This window comes from Equus przewalskii, chromosome 1 (genome assembly GCF_037783145.1).
Source record: "Equus przewalskii isolate Varuska chromosome 1, EquPr2, whole genome shotgun sequence".
NCBI classification, from domain to species: Eukaryota; Metazoa; Chordata; class Mammalia; order Perissodactyla; family Equidae; genus Equus; species Equus przewalskii.
The window spans coordinates 29,642,099-29,661,899 of NC_091831.1; the positions used below are offsets into that span (position 1 = coordinate 29,642,099).

General features: G+C 38.7%; 1 protein-coding gene across 5 annotated transcripts in view; it reads left to right on the forward strand.

Moving 5' to 3' along the window:
* The window catches only part of ERLIN1 (ER lipid raft associated 1), a 34,670-nt gene extending 16,219 nt beyond the window's left edge, over window positions 1–18,451 (forward strand). For all 5 annotated transcript variants that reach the window (XM_008543858.2, XM_008543859.2, XM_070559354.1 and 2 more), the window contains 5 exons: window positions 2,741–2,799; window positions 4,948–5,039; window positions 12,844–12,933; window positions 13,872–13,951; window positions 16,171–18,451. In XM_008543858.2, coding sequence (XP_008542080.1) covers window positions 2,741–2,799; window positions 4,948–5,039; window positions 12,844–12,933; window positions 13,872–13,951; window positions 16,171–16,392 — 543 coding nt within the window. In that variant the 3' untranslated portion in view covers window positions 16,393–18,451. The remainder of the gene's footprint in view (window positions 1–2,740; window positions 2,800–4,947; window positions 5,040–12,843; window positions 12,934–13,871; window positions 13,952–16,170) is intronic.
* The last annotated feature ends 1,350 nt before the right edge of the window (window positions 18,452–19,801 follow it).

Here is a 19,801-nt window from a genome sequence, read left to right on the forward strand (position 1 = left end):
GCATCAAGAAGGATCTTTTAAATTTAGTTATATTTATTTGTTCTTTTTGTAAAAAGTTATTGAATAAAAAAAGTCCCTTTATAATATGTTTTTAAACTGATAGATCAAGACCTCCGTTGTTTGGTTTCATAAGTCTTGTTATAAAATAGTTTCTTACAATAGTTGGGAGGCATTTTTAGAACTTCGTGTCTATTTTTCAGCCTTCCTATTTTCATATTGCCATACGGTTATGATAATTCAACTTTTTATTCACTTTTAAAATCTAGTAAGACATCTTTTCAAAACTAATGACCTTTGATATTTCTGCCAGCATATTCTTTCAGATGAGTTTTCATTATTGATATTTTTAAGCTATATCAGGTACCTAAATTGGCATATAAGTTTTAAAATTAGGAACATAGTTTATGGCTTAACTTAATCATATTGTCATGATTTTTGTTTCTTTTAGAATTTCTGACCTAGGTGAGAAACTCATATCCTACATTAAATTAATACCCATCAATTTAATACGTTTTAATGCTGTTAAATGTATAGTCTTTTTTTTTAAGCATTGAGGAATGCAAATGATTTTGGGCAAATTTATTGTATATCTACAAGTTTGCTGAATTCACTGTCTCTAGTAATTTTTTTGGTTAATTTCCTTAAATTTTTGTATGTGTATGGTAAAAACACTTAACGTGATATCTACCCTCTTAACAAACTTTAAAGTGTGCAATACATTATTTTGACTACAGGTACAATGTTGCACAGCAGATCTCTAGAGCTATCTATCTTGCTTGACTGAAACTTTATGAATTTCCTTAGATTTTTTTAGTTATATAATTATATCAAAATAAAAATCTTGATTTCTCCCTCCACATCCTAGTATTTCCCAGTCCCCAAATCATCCTATTTTAATTCTTCACATAACACTTAATAACTATCTGAAATTCTCTTGTTCATATTTTTGCTTTTTGTTGTCCCTTGTCTATTTTCTCCCTTTAAAATTTTAGATTCCTTGAGAGCACTCTTGCCTTGTTCATTGCTGTGCCCACAGTGCCTGGAACAAACAGCACTTGGCTCAGACTAGGTACCCAAGTAATAGTTGTTGTCGAATGAACATTCTCTGTAACAATCAGTGTTTTGATTTTTCCATTCTCTATATTTATGCCCCATTTTTCCTCTTGAACAACTACTATGGCAAATCAGAGTGGTGAAAATAAGCATCCTTTTAAGGGAGTGACTGTATTGTATGCTGGGTTTTCTGGTTTAAAATATATGCTTATAACCCAGGGGTCAGTTTCAACAGATATAGTCGTTTCATCTTTATTTTTCTCTTTCTCCACTCACTCTGTGTGTGTGTGTGTGTGTTGGCCATTGTTTTTGGATATATGTTTTGTCATTTTATTTCTTAAATCTCTTATGTGCACCTTACTCATGGTATCTGTTACAGTGGCGTTTATATTTTCACATACAGCAAGGTAGAAGTCTTAAGAAGACAGACCTGTTTTATGTTTCTTTTTATAAGACTAAAAAGATATGACTAGTCTAATTAAATGCAATATGACAGTGCTTCCCTTTGAATCATATTAAAAAGTGTTGGAAGTCATCTATATTTCTGGTAGTCACATAATGAAATCTGGCATCTCTCAGAAATTTCTGGTTCTGAGTTTTTGTCTTCCGGCTAGCTCCATGAGTTGTTCCGTTTGGCCTCACGTGCCTCACCTTCAACATGTAATGAGTTTTTCACCACAGTTCCCCAACTTCTCATTCCATTCCACTCTAATTCTGGTAGGTAGTTATGATAGTTCTCAAAATGACATACAGATTTGAGTGTTCCCTTTCACATAGGGAAGGCTATGTCCCTTAAAAGTTGTAGAAGTCTTCTTCAAGCCCTAAAAGAAGGCTATTTGTGTAAAGGCTTTGTGGCTTAAAATTTAGCCAGTTTGCAGAGAGAAATTGTAACTTTCTTCAGATCAGCAAAGTGTTTTATGTGCTTTTGCAGTGCAGGTTGGTGGTGAGGGATGTTTAGTAAAATCAAAAGCTTTTGAGCAATCGAGTGCTTGATTTAGAAAAGTCAGCCTTCAAAAAACTACACTTTCCAAGTAGATAATCTTAATTATGTCAGAGTACACTGTGGTTAGGGAAACAAAGTGTCTAGTAAACAACATCTACAAAGACAAGTAGACTTTGTTCTCAGTGAGATTTTAGGAAGAAAGAATGTAAACTGTTTTCCTTCAGCGTTAGTTAGTTCAGCGTTAGGCTGATTATTTACAGCCAGTACTGAGTGATTGCAGGTTTAGGAAGTGGTAAATTCAATGACTGCCCACTGTAGTAAGTTGCATGTACTGACCTGGGTTTTTTGTTTTTGTTTTTGTTCTTAACTGTTTCCTACTTTACAAATTAAATCTGGGAATTTTGCCTTCCTTCTGTTTCTTTGGTTTGCAGGTTTGAAAAGGAAATGAAAGTATCCAAGTAAAGAGCTTTGTGAAAGGTCGTTTAAGGGAGAACCTTGGAGTTTACTTCCTCAGTGGGTAGAGTGGTTTTTCCTGTAGCCACGCATTTTTTAAGGAAACAGGAAGCAGCTTGATTCCTGGTGTGGTGGCATGACAAGTAGATCTTCTGGTGGAATCCCCACGTGTGTTGTTAGGCAGCCATGTCGTGGTTGTTGTATTAGTTTCATTTGAGGAGCTCTTCTGTAGATTTAGTTTGAAGATTTGTTTTTCAAATATACTTTGGCTTTTTCATTTTTATTTTTTAGGCTGTGCGTGTTACAAAACCCAAAATCCCAGAAGCCATAAGAAGAAATTTTGAGTTAATGTGAGTAATATGCATGGGATCCCAATACATGTATTTAGGGCTGTCTACATATTAATATACAGCCTAGAGGAAACTTATACATGGGATACTGCACTCGGGAGTGGAGTCTATGTCTATATTCCATACTTTAATTGTAGTAATATTGCCTATTCTGGTATCTTAATTCCCATTACACGCTTTATTAGTTTTCTCTTTATGTATGGACATTTCAGGAGCAGCTTCAGGCGCTAAAGGTGCAGTTTGCTGTAGAACTATTGTTGGAAGCCTAAGGAGCTGTAATTTGGATGTGAATAATACCTTGACTTAAATATTAGTTGAGGAAAGAGAGTCCTAGTTGTTAAGGTTGTAGAGCGTGCCTCTATTGTCTTACTGTGTTATAATGGTTAGAATAGACACCTTATTAGTATACAGTTTGCTTTTCCATTGTATGTGACTGTATATCTAAAATTAGACCTGGATCTTTGTAATTTGTCTCTGGCGAAGCTTTGCCTGAATTGACTCCTGGTAGTCTTCTCTTTTATGTGTCCAGGACTGACTGGGACTGAGAAGTTACTTGCTTGACATGAAATTAGTTTCCGAGTATTTTAGAAGATCCCTTTTAGGGGAGTGCCTATTGCAGATGAAATGGCAATATTATTCTCATAGGACAGGTACTGAAAAGTAGAAACAAAAATCCTTAGGAAATTTGGGTGATATGTTAAGAGGAAAAATATGAAATGCTGGAGAAATAACTTAGCAAATGTCAAAAATACAACAGATGTATAAACACAGGGGGCCCAAGAAGTAATAATAATACTTCTTTATAGAGTGATATACTTTTGAGTCTTTATTGTTCCTAAGTCTGTATCTTCTATTATGCAGAGTTTTATTTTCTCTTTTTCATTGTAGAAAAGGAACTCTTCTCTTAAAACTATAAAGCACAGAGTGCCAGGCTGGATAGATCATGGGTCTGATCCATTTATAGAAAAAAAATTTTTATTGAAAGCTCAGGATGTCGTACACTTTAAATATGATAGCTTCCGGTGATGGAAAGATGAATACTATGTATTCTCTGCCCTCAACTTATAGTATCCAAAATATCATTTTATGTCTTTATCAGTGTTGGCAGGAGGAAAAGGGGAGAGTTTGGGGAGAAATGTTTTGGGGAAACTATTGGAGTTACTTTTCAGATAATTCTGGATCTTTGCTAATTTTATAGACTATTGGAATTTCGCAATTAAAAGCCACCTTGGGATCATCCAATCTGACCTCCCACTTAATAGTAATCTTTTTTTTGTACCATTTCTGCCATGTGGTCCCCTAGCCACCATTTGTACATGCTTAGTGATAGACCAGCCATTTTCATTATTAGAAAGCTCAGATTCTTAGAAAATTCTTCCTGACATTGAATCCCATTCCACCACCTGATAACTGCCACCTAGTTATATCTTCCATACGACAAATAGAGCCACTACACGAGAGTGTCTACCTGAAGAGGGGTTGAAATCCAGCTCCATTCTCATTGCCAAACCATGCACCTGAGGGACTGCAGCTTCCCAGAGGCTGGTGCTTTTTTTTTTTTTTTTTTTGAAGATTTTATTTTTTCCTTTTTCTCCCCAAAGCCCCCCGGTACATAGTTGTATATTCTTCGTTGTGGCTCCTTCTAGTTGTGGCATGTGGGATGCTGCCTCAGCGTGGTTTGATGAGCAGTGTCATGTCCGCACCCAGGATACAAACCAACGAAACACTGGGCCGCCTGCAGCGGAGCACGAGAACTTAACCGCTGGACCACGGGGCCAGCCCCAAGAGGCTGGTGCTTTTTGCTGATCGGTCTAGAGGTACTGTATGGGCTAGCTGGAGGCCCAACAGCAAAGGATGCGTTTATATACTCCAGATACTTCCAGATCACAGCCTTTCGATGATACAGTTAGAGGAAAAGGCCAGACTAAAATTCAAATGTACTAAATTTAATTCCTGTGTCTGGGTGACGTTGGGAAAATCATGTAATCTTTCAACCTCAGATTCATTATAAGTAAAATAGAGTAACACTTCTCTTGCCTACCTTAATGGGTCAGAAAGTTCTTACTGAAAATGGTTTTCTGACTCACTATAAAATTACTGCCTATGACTGCACATCGTTTCTAATTTTTATGATATTTTGCTCCACAGGGAGGCTGAGAAGACAAAACTTCTTATAGCTGCACAGAAACAAAAGGTTGTGGAGAAAGAAGCTGAGACAGAGAGGAAAAAGGCTGTTATAGGTACTTGAATTTCTTTCTGAAATGGATGTCTCTAAGTACATGTGTTTGGAGTTTGTCCTGTTCTTGGTCAGTCTCGTGTTGGATATTGAAGGGACTCAAAGAAGATTGCATCACACGTAGTGGAGAATTCTGGAAACTCCTTGGTACATTCAGATGTCCTAAAGCCTTTAAAAGTAGATGAGGCTAAGATGGAGAAAGGCAAATGCCAGGTAATTTCACTCATATGTGGAAGATAAACATACACATGGGCAAAAAGAACAGGTCAGTGGTTCCCGGGGGAAGGGGCTGGGGGTGGGCACAGGAGGTGAAGGGGAGCACTTAAATGGTGATGAACAAGTAATAATGTACAACTGAAATCTCACAATGTTGTAAACTATTATGAACTCAATAAAAAAAAAGTAGATGAGGCTAGTCCTTAATGAAGTGCTTTGGTTCTCCACCATGTTATTGGCTCCCACTGTTGTCTTTTTCAAGGACAAGGAGAGTGGATAGGATTTTTGGGCAGCTCTATCCTCTGTGGAATAGGGTTTTTGTTTATACAGATTAAGAATAGGAAGTTTTTTGGCCAAAGCCTAGGATTATGGTGCGCATCCTTGCTATTGACATGCACCTGGTTTTATCTGGATAGACACATGTTGCAGTCTTGGAAAATGCAGCAGGATTGCTTAACAGGTCATTTTGAATCACGATGACTTCCCTAACACTCCAGATACTGTATATTAGACTGCCATCTTGGGCTCTCAGTTGTTTGTTTCTTGGGATACTGAAAGTTTAAGAAGTTTTTTATTAAATATTTCAAATATGAAGGAATGTACAGAGAACAGTATAATGAAAGCGTAACATTTTCCCGTATTTCCTTCAGATCATATTTTCTTTTAAGAAAAAGTTTATATATCTGTTTGAAGCCTCTTTCATACTCTTCTCTTGTCTTATTTCTTACCTGTCTTCTCACAGTAGCTTCTATTCTAAAGTTGATGTATATCTTTTCTGTCCATATTTTATACCTTTACTATCAGTATGTAGCAATAAACAATTCATAGAATTGTTTTAAACTCCAAAAATGGTGTCAAACTCTACTTTTTATTTTACAACTTGCCTTTTTTACTGACACTGTTTGAGTTTTGCTTACACTGATGTATGTAGATGTAGTTCGTTTGTACCTGCTGTGTGTTTCGTTCTATGAGTGAACCTCAGTTCATTCTGATGGATTACTGGTGAAGAGTTAGGAGGTTTCTAGTTTTTCCTTAATGTGGACAGCGCTGTAGTCAAGCCCTTATTCGTGCCTTTTTGTGTACATGCAAGAGTTTTCCTAGACTAGTGCTACTCAGTATGTGGTGTGGCTTGGTGTTCTGTCACCAGCTTTTTGTTTCTCATCCACAAGATGAGTACAGAAATTGAGAATAAGTCTTTAGAAGTTCTTAAAGTGTTTTAACACAGTAATTTTATGTCACTTGAATCTAATAATGAAAAACTGGAGCTTATATTTTTGTTTTTTAATATTTTTCCGAGTAATTAATTTTTATTATAATTTACAAAATATTAGTTCCTAACAGATTGAAATAGAAGGAAAAAAATGCTTTCCCACAGGTAGTTTGAGAAGCACCCCTCTAGAATGCATATCTCAAAGTAGAGTTGCTGGGTCATAAGGCGCACATGTTTTCAAATTTACAGCATATTGCCAGATTGCTCTCCACAGTTTTCTTCCATTTTACCCTCTCTTCAGCAGTGTTTGAGTTCCAATTTCTCTGCTGCCATATTCAGTTTCCATTTTTACACATCCCCCTCAACCCTTGGAGTTATCAGACTTTTAAAAATTTGTGCCGGTTTCATGGTGGATGTGGTATCACATAATTTCAGTTTGAATTTCCGTGATTACTGGTAAAGTTGAATGCTGTTCATCGGTCAGTAAAGTTTCCTTTTTTCATACGTGAATTGCCTGTTGATGTCCTTAACCCATTATTTGATTACTTTTTTTGAACTGATTTGTAGATGTTCTGTATATCTTCTGGATCTAATCCTTTCCCAGGTATATGCATTGCAAAGTCTTCTCTCTATTTGTAGCTTGTCTGAACTTTATGATGTCTTTGACGTACATATATATAGTCGTGTGTCACTGAGACACATGTCTGAGACATGCGCATGTTCTGAGAAATGTGTCGTTAGGCAATTTCACTCTTGTGCGAACGTCATGGAGTGTACTTAGACAAACCTAGATCACATAGCCTACTACACACATAGGCTGTGTGGTACTAATTTTGTGGGACGAATGTTATATACGCACTCTTTCATTGACTGAAATGTCATTAGATGGTGCATGACTGTATTTAATTTTCATGTAATCAAATTCATCAGTGTTTTCCTTTCTGGTTTGTACCATTCCTATCTTGTTTAAGAATTCTTTCCCAACTCCAAAATAGTAACTTTTATTCTAAAAGTTTTAAAGTTTTGCTTTTCATATTTAGGTCTTAAATCCATCTGGAATTTATGTTAGTGTTTAGTGTGACATAGGAGTCCAGTTTTATTTTTTCCAAATGGCAAACCAATTGTCTTAGACTATTTGTTGACTGGTTCATTATTTCCTTTACTTATTTCTAATGCCACATCTGTCATATAACAAGATCCTATGTATAATTTGTTTGTGGCTAGAGCCTCTATTTTGTTTAAATTTCTTGGTCTCTCCTTCCCCAGGATTACCTTGTTTGAATTACTGTAGCTTTTAGGTTGTCTTCCTATCTGGGAGAGCAAATTTCTCCTTAACTTTTCCTCTTAACTGTTCTAACTGTTCCTAAAATTGTTTTGGATTATCCTATAATCCAAATAAATTCCTCCATATAAATTTTAGAACTAGCTCTTGTCAAGTTCTGTAAAATACTGTGTTGGGGTTTTGATTGGAATTGCTTTACTTGTTTACATGAATTTGGAGAGAATTAGAATATTTATGATAATGAGTCTTATAAATCTGTTATATTTCTCCATTTATGAGAAATGTCTTTCCAAAAAGGATCATAATTTTCTTCTTAAAGTCCTTGCACATTCTTTGTTAGAGATTTATTCCTATATACTCCTCAAGTCTTTTGCTATTATAAATAGGCTCTTTTTTGAAAGCACATTTTCTAACTGGTTTTTGCTTTTGTATAGGTATGCAGTTGAATTTTTTTTTTTAGCAATCTTCCTGAAAATGTTATTTCTGATAGTCTCTTGGATTTCCTCTGTGCGCAATCATCTCGTCTTCAGATCAGCACAGTTCTGGTTTTTTCTTTGTAGTCCCACGCCTTTTAGTTCTTCTTATCTTTTTGCTTTAGGCTGTGAAAAAGTGCAGTGTTGAAAAGAAAGATGGTGACAGGCATTCTTGTCTCGTTGCTGACTTTAATAGTCCTGATGATGTTTGCTGTACAGAACTTTCATCAGGTTAATGAAGTTTTTTTCTTTCTTGCTTGCCAAGAGTTTTTATCATAGAATTATAGAGTTTTTTTCTGTGTCTGTTGAGATGACCATGTCATTTTTCCTTTTAAAGCTGTTAATGTGGTGAATTATATTAACAGATTATCTTTTACTGAATTACTTTGTCTTCCTGGGCTACACCCACTGGGTCATGATGAAGGAGGTTCACCCTGATACATTTCTCTAGATGGCTTGCTGATAATTTATTCAAAATTTTTACTTTTATTTTCATAAATCAGATCAGCTGTAACTTTTTTTTCTTATACTCTTACTGTCAGGTTGGGTTTTTTGGTATCGTGGTTACCCTAGCCTCAAAGTGAGTTGGAGAGCGTTTCTTCTTTTTCTGTGTTCTGGAACATTTTATATAAAATATGTTTTATCTCTTCTTAGTAGGTCTGGTGGAACTCACTTCTAAAAACCATCTTGGTCTACTGGAATTTGTGCTTTTTTGTATCCTTGTTTGTTTTTGTGGTAACATTTAACCTACTGATTTAATTTTTATATTAAGTATAGGTCTGTTCAGGTATTTATTTCTAAGTCAGTTTGGTAGTTATGTTTTTCTAGAAGATTGTTTCATCTGATATTTCAAATTTGGGGGCATAAATTTGTAGAATTGTCTTATGATTTTTAAAACCGTCTACCAAGCCTCTATGCCCCCTTTTCATTTCTCATATCATTTATTTGTGCCTTCTGTTTTGCTGGATCAGTTTTGCCAGAGGTCTGTCTTATTTTTCACTTTTTCAGAGCACTGGATCTTGATTTGGTTGATTCTATTGTCAATTTCTTTTCAATTGTATTGTTTACACTTATTTTTATTATTTCTTATACCTTTTTTGAGTTTACTCATTGGTTCTTTTCTAACTTTTTGAGTTATTTCTTTAGTTTTCAGTCTTTTCTAATGGAAATGTGTAAGATTATAAGTTTTCTTCTAAATTCTGCTTTAGTTAACATCTCACAAGTTTTGAAATGTAGTCCATTGAGGTTCAGTTTTAATTTTTTAAGAAACATTTCTGTTATGATTTCTTCTTTGCTTATTAATTATTAAAAGTGTATTTTTCAATTTCTGATGGAATTGGTTTTCAAAGGGCTACCTGTTTGTTGTTGATTTCCAACGTTATTGCACTGTAGTCAGAAAATAGGATCTGTTACATGGATTCTTAAATATTGAAATTTGCTTTGTGGCCTATCAGTACATGGTCCTTTTTTGGTAGATATTCTATGTGTGCTTGGAAAGATTGTATGTTCTCTATTTGTTGGATGCAGGTTTCTCTATATATCCATTAGATCAGGCCTATGAATTGTGTTGTTCACATCTTCTGTATTCTTCTAATTTTTGCCTTCTTGAGCTATCAATTATTGAGAGAGGTGTGTTAAAATCTCTCACTATGACCATGCATTTGTTGACTTGTAATGTTTTCTCTTTGTATGTCTTGCAGCTATATCATTAAGAGCATTCAAGTTCATGATTGTTATATCGCCCTGGAGAATTCTCCTGTTATATAAAAACCCTCCTTATCCCAAACATACGTTTTGGCTTAAGGTGTGTTTTGTCTAATGATAATATAGCTATGCCAGATTTCTCTTGGTTAGTTATTTTCTTGATGTATCTTTTTCCCATCCTTTTACTTTCAACTTTTCTATGTCATTATGTTTTAGGTGTGTCTCTTGTAAACAGCATATAGCTGGATTTTGTTATCTTATCCAATGTGAGAATCTGTCTTTTAACTGGTGAGTTTAGTCTTTTTATATTTATTATGGTTACTGCTATATTTGGATTTGTTTGTATCATTTAATTTTGTGCTACTTACCATGCATTTATTTTTTTGCTTCTTTTTCCCTTCTTTTCTGATTGGTATTGAATTGATTGAATTTCTTTTATTCTTTTCTTCCTTTTACTTGATCGGAAGTTTTACATTCTGTTTCTAGAATGTATAACTAGTCATTACCTGTAAAATGTTAACAAGCATTCCTGACTTGACAGAGTCTAAAGTTAATCGTTCTTTCCATCTTCTTCTTGAAAAATACCTTAGAATGCTTTAATTGTTATCACTGTTCCCCAATTTTACATAGTATTGTTGCCGAGTACTTTACTTTCATGTTGTTTTTATTCCCTCATTGATTATTATCATCATTGATTCTTATAGTAAACATTTATTTTGATTTACATGTTTTATGTAATTTCTTCCTCTCCATTGCTTCTGGCAATTCCTTCTGTTTTCTGCTAGTTTTTTTCAGTGAAGGCTAAGGAATGGGAGACTTACTGTCTTCCTTGGTCTGAAATGCTTTTATTTCATTCTTGAGTGGTAATTTAACCTACAGTTATAAGCCCAAATAAAGTTAGTTTTGTCATTTGGCAGTATTATTTCATTTTTGTTTGGCATCGTCTTCTCTTTTTTTTTTTAAGATTTTTCTCTTTGTCTTTGGGTGTTCTCCAGTTTCACTCTGTTGTGACTAGGTAGAGAAAAGCTTACTTCTCACTGGCCTGGTGGGGAGAGTGTTTTAGTGTCATTGGAGTTAAACAGCCCTTTAGCTGTCTTGGTTTTATACAGCCGTCTCCATTCTAACGTCTCAAGGCCTCATCTCCTGGCCTGCGTGAGCAGTAACCCAAGTCCCTCCCCCTTGTCTAATGACCATGTCCAGGGCTGCTGCCATACAGGCTCTCAGCTCTCCCTGTGTTTACATCTCTTGAGGATCTCCCATTCTTTCTTATGATCTCAGCCATGCATTAAAAGACAAATTTGTTATGTTTTATCTAGCGCTTTAAGGTGCTGTTAACTAATGGGTTTCTTGTTAGCCTGCTCCACCATTTTTCTAGAACTAGACATCTGATCCTGCTCTTTATTGGTTTATCCCCATACATCAGAGAGCAGTGTTACCTGGAATTACCTCAGCTGTTCCCCTATGTCAAGACACCATTCTCTGGGTTCTAGCTCCACGCTTTGGATCTCTCACCTTTTATTCAAGTTCTATCTTGAGTTTCTGCTTATAGCTAAATTTCCAGCCCAGTTGAACATAGTAGTCTATTTTTAGGATGGTACGATATAGATTGATTTTAATCTGATGGAGAACTGGGAAGTTTGCCCTGGGGTGGTTGATAAAGAATACTGTCTTCTGGATGGAAGAAACCACTTGAAAATTTTCTTTCCATTATGCACTTCCCCCAGGGATGTGTTAAAATACTCATCTTCGGGGCCGGCCCTGTGGCCAAGTGGTTAAGTTCGCGCGCTCTGCTTCAGCGGCCCAGGGTTTCACCGGTTCGAATCCTGGGTGCAGACATGGCACCACTTATCAGGTCACGCTGAGGCAGCATCCCACATGCTACAACTAGAAGGACCCACAACTAAAAATACACATCTATGGACTGGGGGGCTTTGGGAGAAAAAGGAAAAGTAAAATCTTTAAAAAAAAAAATACTCATCTTCTTTAGCTGAAAAGGAAAATTGAGAATGTTCTTCAAGAATTGCAGTGATTGAACTGAAAGTGTAATTGGAGTCTTTCTTCCCTGGTCCTGGATCCTTGGGTTAGGCCAAAGATTTATGAACAGTGTTTTGTTTTCCCTACCTGTAACTGCCTGCTGCCACTTACTCGTTCAGTCCCAACACGTGTTTTCACGTTCTCAGGTGACTTGTCCTGCTTTCTCTTCTATCTTCTACAGCAGTTAGAGCACTCCTCCTGTGATAGCATTTTCATTGCGTCATTTCCCTGATGGGAAATAAATGTTAACTTAACAATTAATCCTGAGTATATCAAAGCTAAATTCCTTAGCCTGTCCCACAAGACGGGGGTCTTCTAACCCTCTTTCTATTATTTTTTGTTGTCTTGTCGTCTGGCTTCCTATCACCTCTTTCTGGTGACTTGCTCATCTGTACCTTCTTATCTTTGTTTGTGCTTTCTACCATGTCCTCCTCTGTCATGTCCGTTATTTTCTTTAAGATTTCTTCTACAAGGCCTTCCTCTGTTTAAATTATCGTCCTTAGTCTTCTTTCTCCTGCCACGTTACATAAATTGTCCTGTGTTGCCATGCATTTATTTTGCTCTGTTTTTGTTCTGAGTACTTTCCTGAAGAATCTTTTTTTCCCTTTAGCTTGTGAACCGTTGCTGTTTAATCCCATGAAGGACTGGAACTGTTACCTTTTGTATTCCCCGTTCCCACAAAGCTAGCACTGTCAAGATAGAACTGTGAAGTAGGAAATAAATTCCCTTGTTTCTGTTAAGTTGTTTACAGTCTGGATAGATAAAACTTAATGAAACAATTAGCCCCTAAAATCTTATATAGTTAAACATTAGACTGTGTGCTGCTGATTCTAAGTAGCTCCAGAACTAGAGAAATGTTTTTGAATATGTCTTTTGTGTATAATTATAGAAGCAGAGAAGATTGCACAAGTGGCAAAAATTCGGTTTCAGCAGAAGGTGATGGAGAAAGAAACTGAAAAGCGCATATCTGAAATTGAAGGTACAGCAGGGAGAAGGGGGCTCCAACAGTCCTGGGCTGCCTCTGCCTCTGGGCCCAGGCCCCTGCGTGTCGGGGTGGGAAGGCCCAAGACAGAATAACCTAGTCTGGAGGAAGTAGCTGGCCTGATACTCCAGCCAAGTTTTTTAAAAATTGCCGTTACATATCTAGCTCTTGGTTTGGTTTGTGACTATGGGTAACTCAACCTTTGTTTTCTGTCCTTAAATTGGGGTTTTTTTGCTACCACTTTTTTCTCAGGCAAAGTATGAGAATTACCCATAATCAGTTATAAAGAATGTACAAGGAAAGAAACCCCACCCCCACCAGTTTCTTTTCTACCTGTCAGCCAACAAAATAACCAAAACATTAGCTGGGAAAAAAGAAGCCCCAGTTTTCACAGAGGTTCTCAAAGTCCTTGATTTCACATAGTGAGATGTTGGTGTTCTTAGCTCACGGTCTTGAAGACCAAACATTCAACCTCTTCTGCTTATTTACTGCTGCTTTCTATTATTCTGCATTAACTGGTTCTGTGTCAAGTTTGGAGGCGATGAGGACAGTGCAGTGAATAGAGTAGAGCTTTCAGATGAGTCTGGACCTAGTTCTTTTACTCGAAGCCTAGAGCCTGGGTGAGGTGTGAGGCTTTGGGTGATGGGGTGGCGGAAAGAAGGAACAACTTTAGGTGGGAAACGAAGTGGGCTCAGATGAGCTGAGAGTTACTCAACATTGGCAAGAGTTTCCCCTTTAAGAAAGAGCTGTCTGGGGACTGGGATTTGAAAACTGCTAATGTTATATGCCTTTAATAAGTAAAGTAAGTGATCGAAATACCAGGCAATGGAGAAAGGGACTCCTACTTAAGGTAGAGTCTGAATTCTTATCCAGCTGAGGAAATGGATTGCAACTTTCCTTTGTTTTAAACACCCTGACTCTTTTTTGCTTTCTAGATGCTGCATTCCTTGCCCGAGAGAAGGCAAAAGCAGATGCTGAATATTATGCTGCACACAAATATGCCACCTCAAACAAGGTGACTGGCTCTCCATGCCACTCTCCTAGTAATACACTTGGGGGTTTTTCTTTCCCTGGTAAGGGGCTCTAATGTGATAGAGGTGGTTTTATTCAGCGTCAAGGAAGGGTAGTTGCCATCACGCCCTCTAGAATCAGTCACTTAGCAAGACATACTGCACACTCATTGGGTAGGGAACTTTGTATAGTTCCTCAGAAAAGTGGAGAGCTGGGACAAAGGCAGGCAGATATACAGACAAAGGCCAAATGCCATTTGTGCATGCGTTTGTACTGCTGTGTGAGGGCTCGATAATCAGGAAAGTTGAGGGTCTTCTCCTGAAATGACAAGAGTGACAGAAGAGTAAAGTTCATTAAGAATTGCTTCCCAGATAAGGGAGCTCTTTTGGATAGATGCTAAGCTTGTTTAGGGCAGTGTTTCTCATCAGAGACATTCTTGGCATTTTGGGGTGAGACACTTTTTCATTGTTGAGGACTGTCTCTTGCATTATGGGATATTTTGATATAAATGTCGATAGTACTCACCAATTATTTTAACAATCAACACCCCATCCCAACATACATTCCCAAATGTCCCCAGTTGAGTACTGCTCATTTATTGGATTTAAAAAATGTTCTGGTCATGAGGAATTTCATGTGTCATAACTTGAGAAAGGAGATTTGGTGATGTATGGGTGAAGAGTTTTTGTGTAGTGACTAGAGTAAGTTAGGTCTAGAGAGTACAGGCCTGGTTAGTAGGAATTATTTAATTAAGAGGCAGCTAGAACCCCTATGGTATTTTGAGAAGGGAAGGATCTGAACAAGATTCATAAGGTTATCAGTTGTAGAGTAGATTGGAACAGAGAAGAGTTGAGAAAGAGATTGCTAAGGTGTATGATGCAGCTTGAAGGATTAGAGTCAAGATTTAAGGTATAGACAGTGCTTAAACACTTTTGATTTAGAAAGAAACAACATAATCTGTATTCAGAAGAAATGATAAGACATGATAGGTAAAAGAATGAGAGTTGTCAGTACTTTGAAATCCAGTGTAAATTTAGAAATAAACTTAACATATTGGAGGACACAGCTTTATACAAACAGAATGGAATTTGGTCAAGATGAAGGCAAGATGAGAAATTGCACTTTACAAAATTAGCAATCCAAGTCTGTCATGGGAGAAGCTGGCTAGGCATAAGTGTCAAGACTTTGTCATCGAGGTCTGCCTTATGCTGAAAGGGGCAGTAGTTTTATGCCATTTTGAAAAATGCTCTTCAGATATTAAGCTATATTAATAAGGCTTCAGGAAGTAATTTGGTCATGCACTGTTACCAGATTTGATGGCAGTGTTTCAGCAGAGGGTATGAATCACCTGGAGAGGGTGGGTCCAGGGAGTGAAAGATAGCAGAGGGCTGCAAAGACGAGATGGGCTTTTGCCTGGAGGAGATGCTGGGACTTGAGATGAGGAGAGGACACTAAGGAGGGTTCTGAGGGGCTTATGGAGGAGTGTATTCCAGGGGACATCGGAGGTGAGTTTTAATCAAACCCAAAGAGATTTTGGTTGAGTGTGTCTTGGCATCATGATTCAAACAAACAAAACCCTGTAACAGGTTGAGAGATCTGATGACTGACAAACATGTGTCCATCACAAACGGTTTAAACATCCAGCTTCTGGGTAGAAGCAAGAGACCACACCAGGTGATGTCTTGAGATCTTTTCCAGTTCTAGAATGTGGTCAAGAAGAGCAGAATCACAGATGGTTGATTATAAGGTTATAGCCGGGGCCCTTCCTTCGAACCTCTGCCACTTTCATCCATTGACCTGCTCACCTCTCAAGAGAACCAGCAGAAGTTCCAGGCTGATTCCAGGTTGCATTCAGCTAGATGAAATGAGAAAGCATGTGGGAAACTATAAGCCCCAAGTCACTATAGAAATGTTAGTTATTATCATTACTTAGTGAGTTATCATTTATTGTTCCCCAAAACCCCCCTCCCCAATCCTTTTTTTATTGCAAAATGAACAGCTGCTCCTTCTTTAAGACAGGTGCTTGTTGAACGAACTTCAAGTCTGGAATATAGCGGTTAATGTGAAAGCCACACTTCCAAATGAGAGAGGGTCATTGGCAATGATTCAGAGTTGAGTAATGCTATTCAGGAAAGCAATAGGGAAAATACGTGTAAAGAAACAGAGAGATGACTATTGCACCAAAGTGTCTTGATCCCTTTGCTCTTGTTTGCCCCCACACAGCACAAATTGACCCCGGAATATCTGGAGCTCAAAAGGTACCAGGCCATTGCTTCCAACAGTAAGATCTACTTTGGCAGCAACATCCCTAGCATGTTCGTGGACTCCTCTTGTGCTTTGAAATATTCAGATGTTAGGACTGGAAGAAAAAGCTCTCTCCCCTCTAAGGAGGCTCTTGAATCCTCTGGAGAGAGCACCATCCAGAACAAGGAGAGCACAGGTTGATGCAAGAGGTGGAAACGTTCTCCCATATCAAGACGTGGCCCAAGGGGTTAAGTGGGAACAATGGTTATACGACTCTTCAGATTTACAGAGAACTCGTGCTCCGTCTGTTCTGCCTCTCCTGTGATAGTCCTGGTTTATCAGCTGTTTGCAGGATAGAGCCAGCTGTCTGGCTCTCAAATGGTCTTTTCAGCCGCAGTTTGATCAAGTATCCTGTGTTCCTTCCTAAACTGGTCCTCATGAATGAGGGAAAGTCTGATGCTAAGATACTGCCTGCACTGGAATGTTAAACACTAAATACATAACAAGCTGTGTTTTTCTAAGCTGAGATCTATTGAATAATGTTTACACTGGTCCCCGGGGAAATGTGTGCTCAACCATTCAAGAGATAGGAGGCCAGAGAGAAGACATCCAGGATGTGGTAAGTATAAAGAAGACTGATTACACCTGGGACCCAGGCTCTCTCTTGGGGTCCAATGCCAGCGTTCATCTGTGTGATTAGCATCCAGTCCACTGAAGTTCCCCAGGAAATGATCTGCCACTTGAGCAACCCTTTACTTGATATGATTGCACCTTTTTGTTTTTCCTACAGTGGAGTTGGTGGCCTACTGGGACATGCACCTTGCCACCCAACCAGAGATTCCTAATCACTAGTTTTTTGCATTAGAAGGCTCAGAGATAGAGCTTGGTTTGAAGTTTTGGATGAGATGAAACCTCTGCTTTGAACCAAAGCTCTAGGGCCCTGCATGCCCTTCCATTGGGTGATGACTGTCTGTGTCACTGCCCCAGGCCGTGTGCGACTAAGATGCCTGGTTTTTAGCCACAGACAGCTCATGTCACCTCTGAGCTCTGGCTGGCCAAGAGCAGGACAGGGCTTTAACCAGAAATAGGAGCAGCATACAATTCCTTGCTGTTTACTGCACAGTATTGTATCATAACTGCAGGAAGTTTTTATTTTTAAAACTGGATTTGGGGTACATTCATTTGCCCCAGTACCTCTGCCTGAGGGCCAAATGCTAGGGCTGCCTTGGTTACTAGCACACTGATTCTCCTTGACATTGTTCACCAGGAGCCTGCATTCTTAAGAGTAACTTAGAAAGCATCCTATGTCATCTTTGTCTCCTTCTCTCCTGGCCCTGAGATGCTGAGATCAAAGTTGTTCTCCAACTTTTATCTTCCCTGGGAGATAGGATTCCAGTGAGTTCCTGAGCAGCCAGTGGATTTAATCTTCCCTGAGAGGATGACAGAGTTAGCCTATGGCTATGGGAGACCTATTTCCTCTGGACCTTTTTTCCCTTGAGATTAACTCTCCTGAAACAGTGTGCCCCATAGTTAAGCCTGAGTTTGTGCAGCTTGTTAAGACCCCTTTTCAACACACTATGTTCAAGCCAGACAGAGGAGTCATGGGACCACTTCCAGAAACCTTTCAGCCGACTGTCAGTCCGGTTAGTCTCATGACAGCTTGTAGATTGTGCCAAATACTTTATATGGGAAAGAAATCCCAGATTTGGGTGGGTCTTTTCCTTGGGCCTTATACTGTAGAGGCATTTGTAATATCAAGAGAATCATTTTTTCATTTTTACTCATTTAATGATTTACATTCTCTTTATGAATGAATTTTGTGTTCTCCAGCCCTCCTGAGAAGAACTTCTGAACTATAAAAATCAACTCTTCACCTGTCATATTGTTGCTGCAGATAAATAATGATTATTATGGGAACCTGGATCATTGACCTTTGTGCTTTCATTCCTAGAGATGTTTCCTATTCCCATGAGCTAAAAGCTGTTGCCCCAAAGTGATGGATGTGAGTTTTCTTAGAAGCCACAGGCCCTGGTGGCAGAGTTGAGAAGCAAGGAAATAGTGTTGTGACGTTTTAAAGAAAGTACTTCCAGTTAAACTCCCCACGGAGTGTGCGTCCCTGTGCTCTCTCGAGCTCTAAGTCTGTCCCTCCTTCAGGGATGTTCCTTTTGGCAAATATACACTGTAATCTTGAGGTCTAAATTTATATGTGAAATGCTACCTTTTTTAAAAAAAGAAGCTAAATAAAATTATTTTACTATCAGTGATTTCTGTTTTTTTCCATATGTCTCTGTTCTTTTCTCTTGTTTTACCATGCTCCTAAGACTCGTGCCCATTTCAACTAGGCAGCCAGTTCATTTAGTTTAACATAACTATAGAGGCTTTCCTCATACGCTTCCCAGAATACTGTCTCCTCGGTATAAGAATTTTAAAAGCAGGGTTCCCACTCTTTCCTGACTCTCAGAATTTAACAAGGGACGTTCTGCTTCTTTGGGATGTAGCCAGCTGCAGAGGAGGGAAGGGAGCGAATGGGGCATTGTGCCTGCTGAAGACGGCCTGAGAGCTGAAATACTTAGCCTGAGGAAGGAGGGAGGCGGTTATCCCAAGGCAGAGCAAGGACAAATTGTATAAATTAGAACTGACAACGAATGCTATGATGTAACTGCCTTCACTGATTCAGATGTTAGCCCAAGAGCCGGAGTTGGATCTGCTCTTCCCAAGCTCTCATCGTTCTATCCTGGGGATGATTTCACAGTGATGTCGGGGCAGCAGGGCCTGATAATTGGGAGTTTTGGGGAAGCAGCCCTTTACTCAGGTTCCTTGGGATCCAATCCCATAGTATCCTACATCTGCTGCTGCAGGCCAGGGAAATTTAGCTCATTCAAACCAATTATCCTGTAGGATTTTGGTAGGTATTAAAATGAAATAATTTAGGGGCTGACCCAGTGGCCTAGTGGTTAAGTTCACATGCTCCACTTCAGCGGGATCCGAGGCATGGACCTACATGCTTTTCATGAAGCCATGCTGTGGTGGTGTCCCACATACCAAATAGCGGAAGATTGGCACAGACGTTAGCTAAGGGACAATCTTCCTCAAGCAAAAAGAGGAGGATTGGCAACAGATGTTAGCTCAGGGTTAATCTTCCTCACCAAGACCTAAATAAATGATTTAGGATTAGGTGATTTCTGCTTCTTGCTGTGGGGAAGGAATTTTGTGAATTAGAAGTTGTGGCTTCTAATTGCTTTAGGATTAAGTCCAAAGTGTGTACGTAGAAGGCCCTTCGTGATCTGGCCCTCACTGACCTCTCCAGTGCAGGTCCTTCAATGTACCTTCTCTGTTTCTTTGCATGTACTGTTCCATCTGCCTGGCTCGCTTTCCCTTGCTTATAGCTCCAAATTCCCTTTGCTAACTCCTAATGAGTCTTCACCTCCTCAGTGAGGTCACCCTGAACTGTTTGCTCAGGTCAGCACCCCACGTTTCTCCCTTTGTAATACTCCACACACCTCACGTTACCTGCCTGATGTCTGTTCTCACAAACGTTCAGCGCTTTGGGGTCAGGCAGTGTAACTGCTCTCCTCTGGGGTGGTATCTACTGCTCATGCCTGCCGGTGCC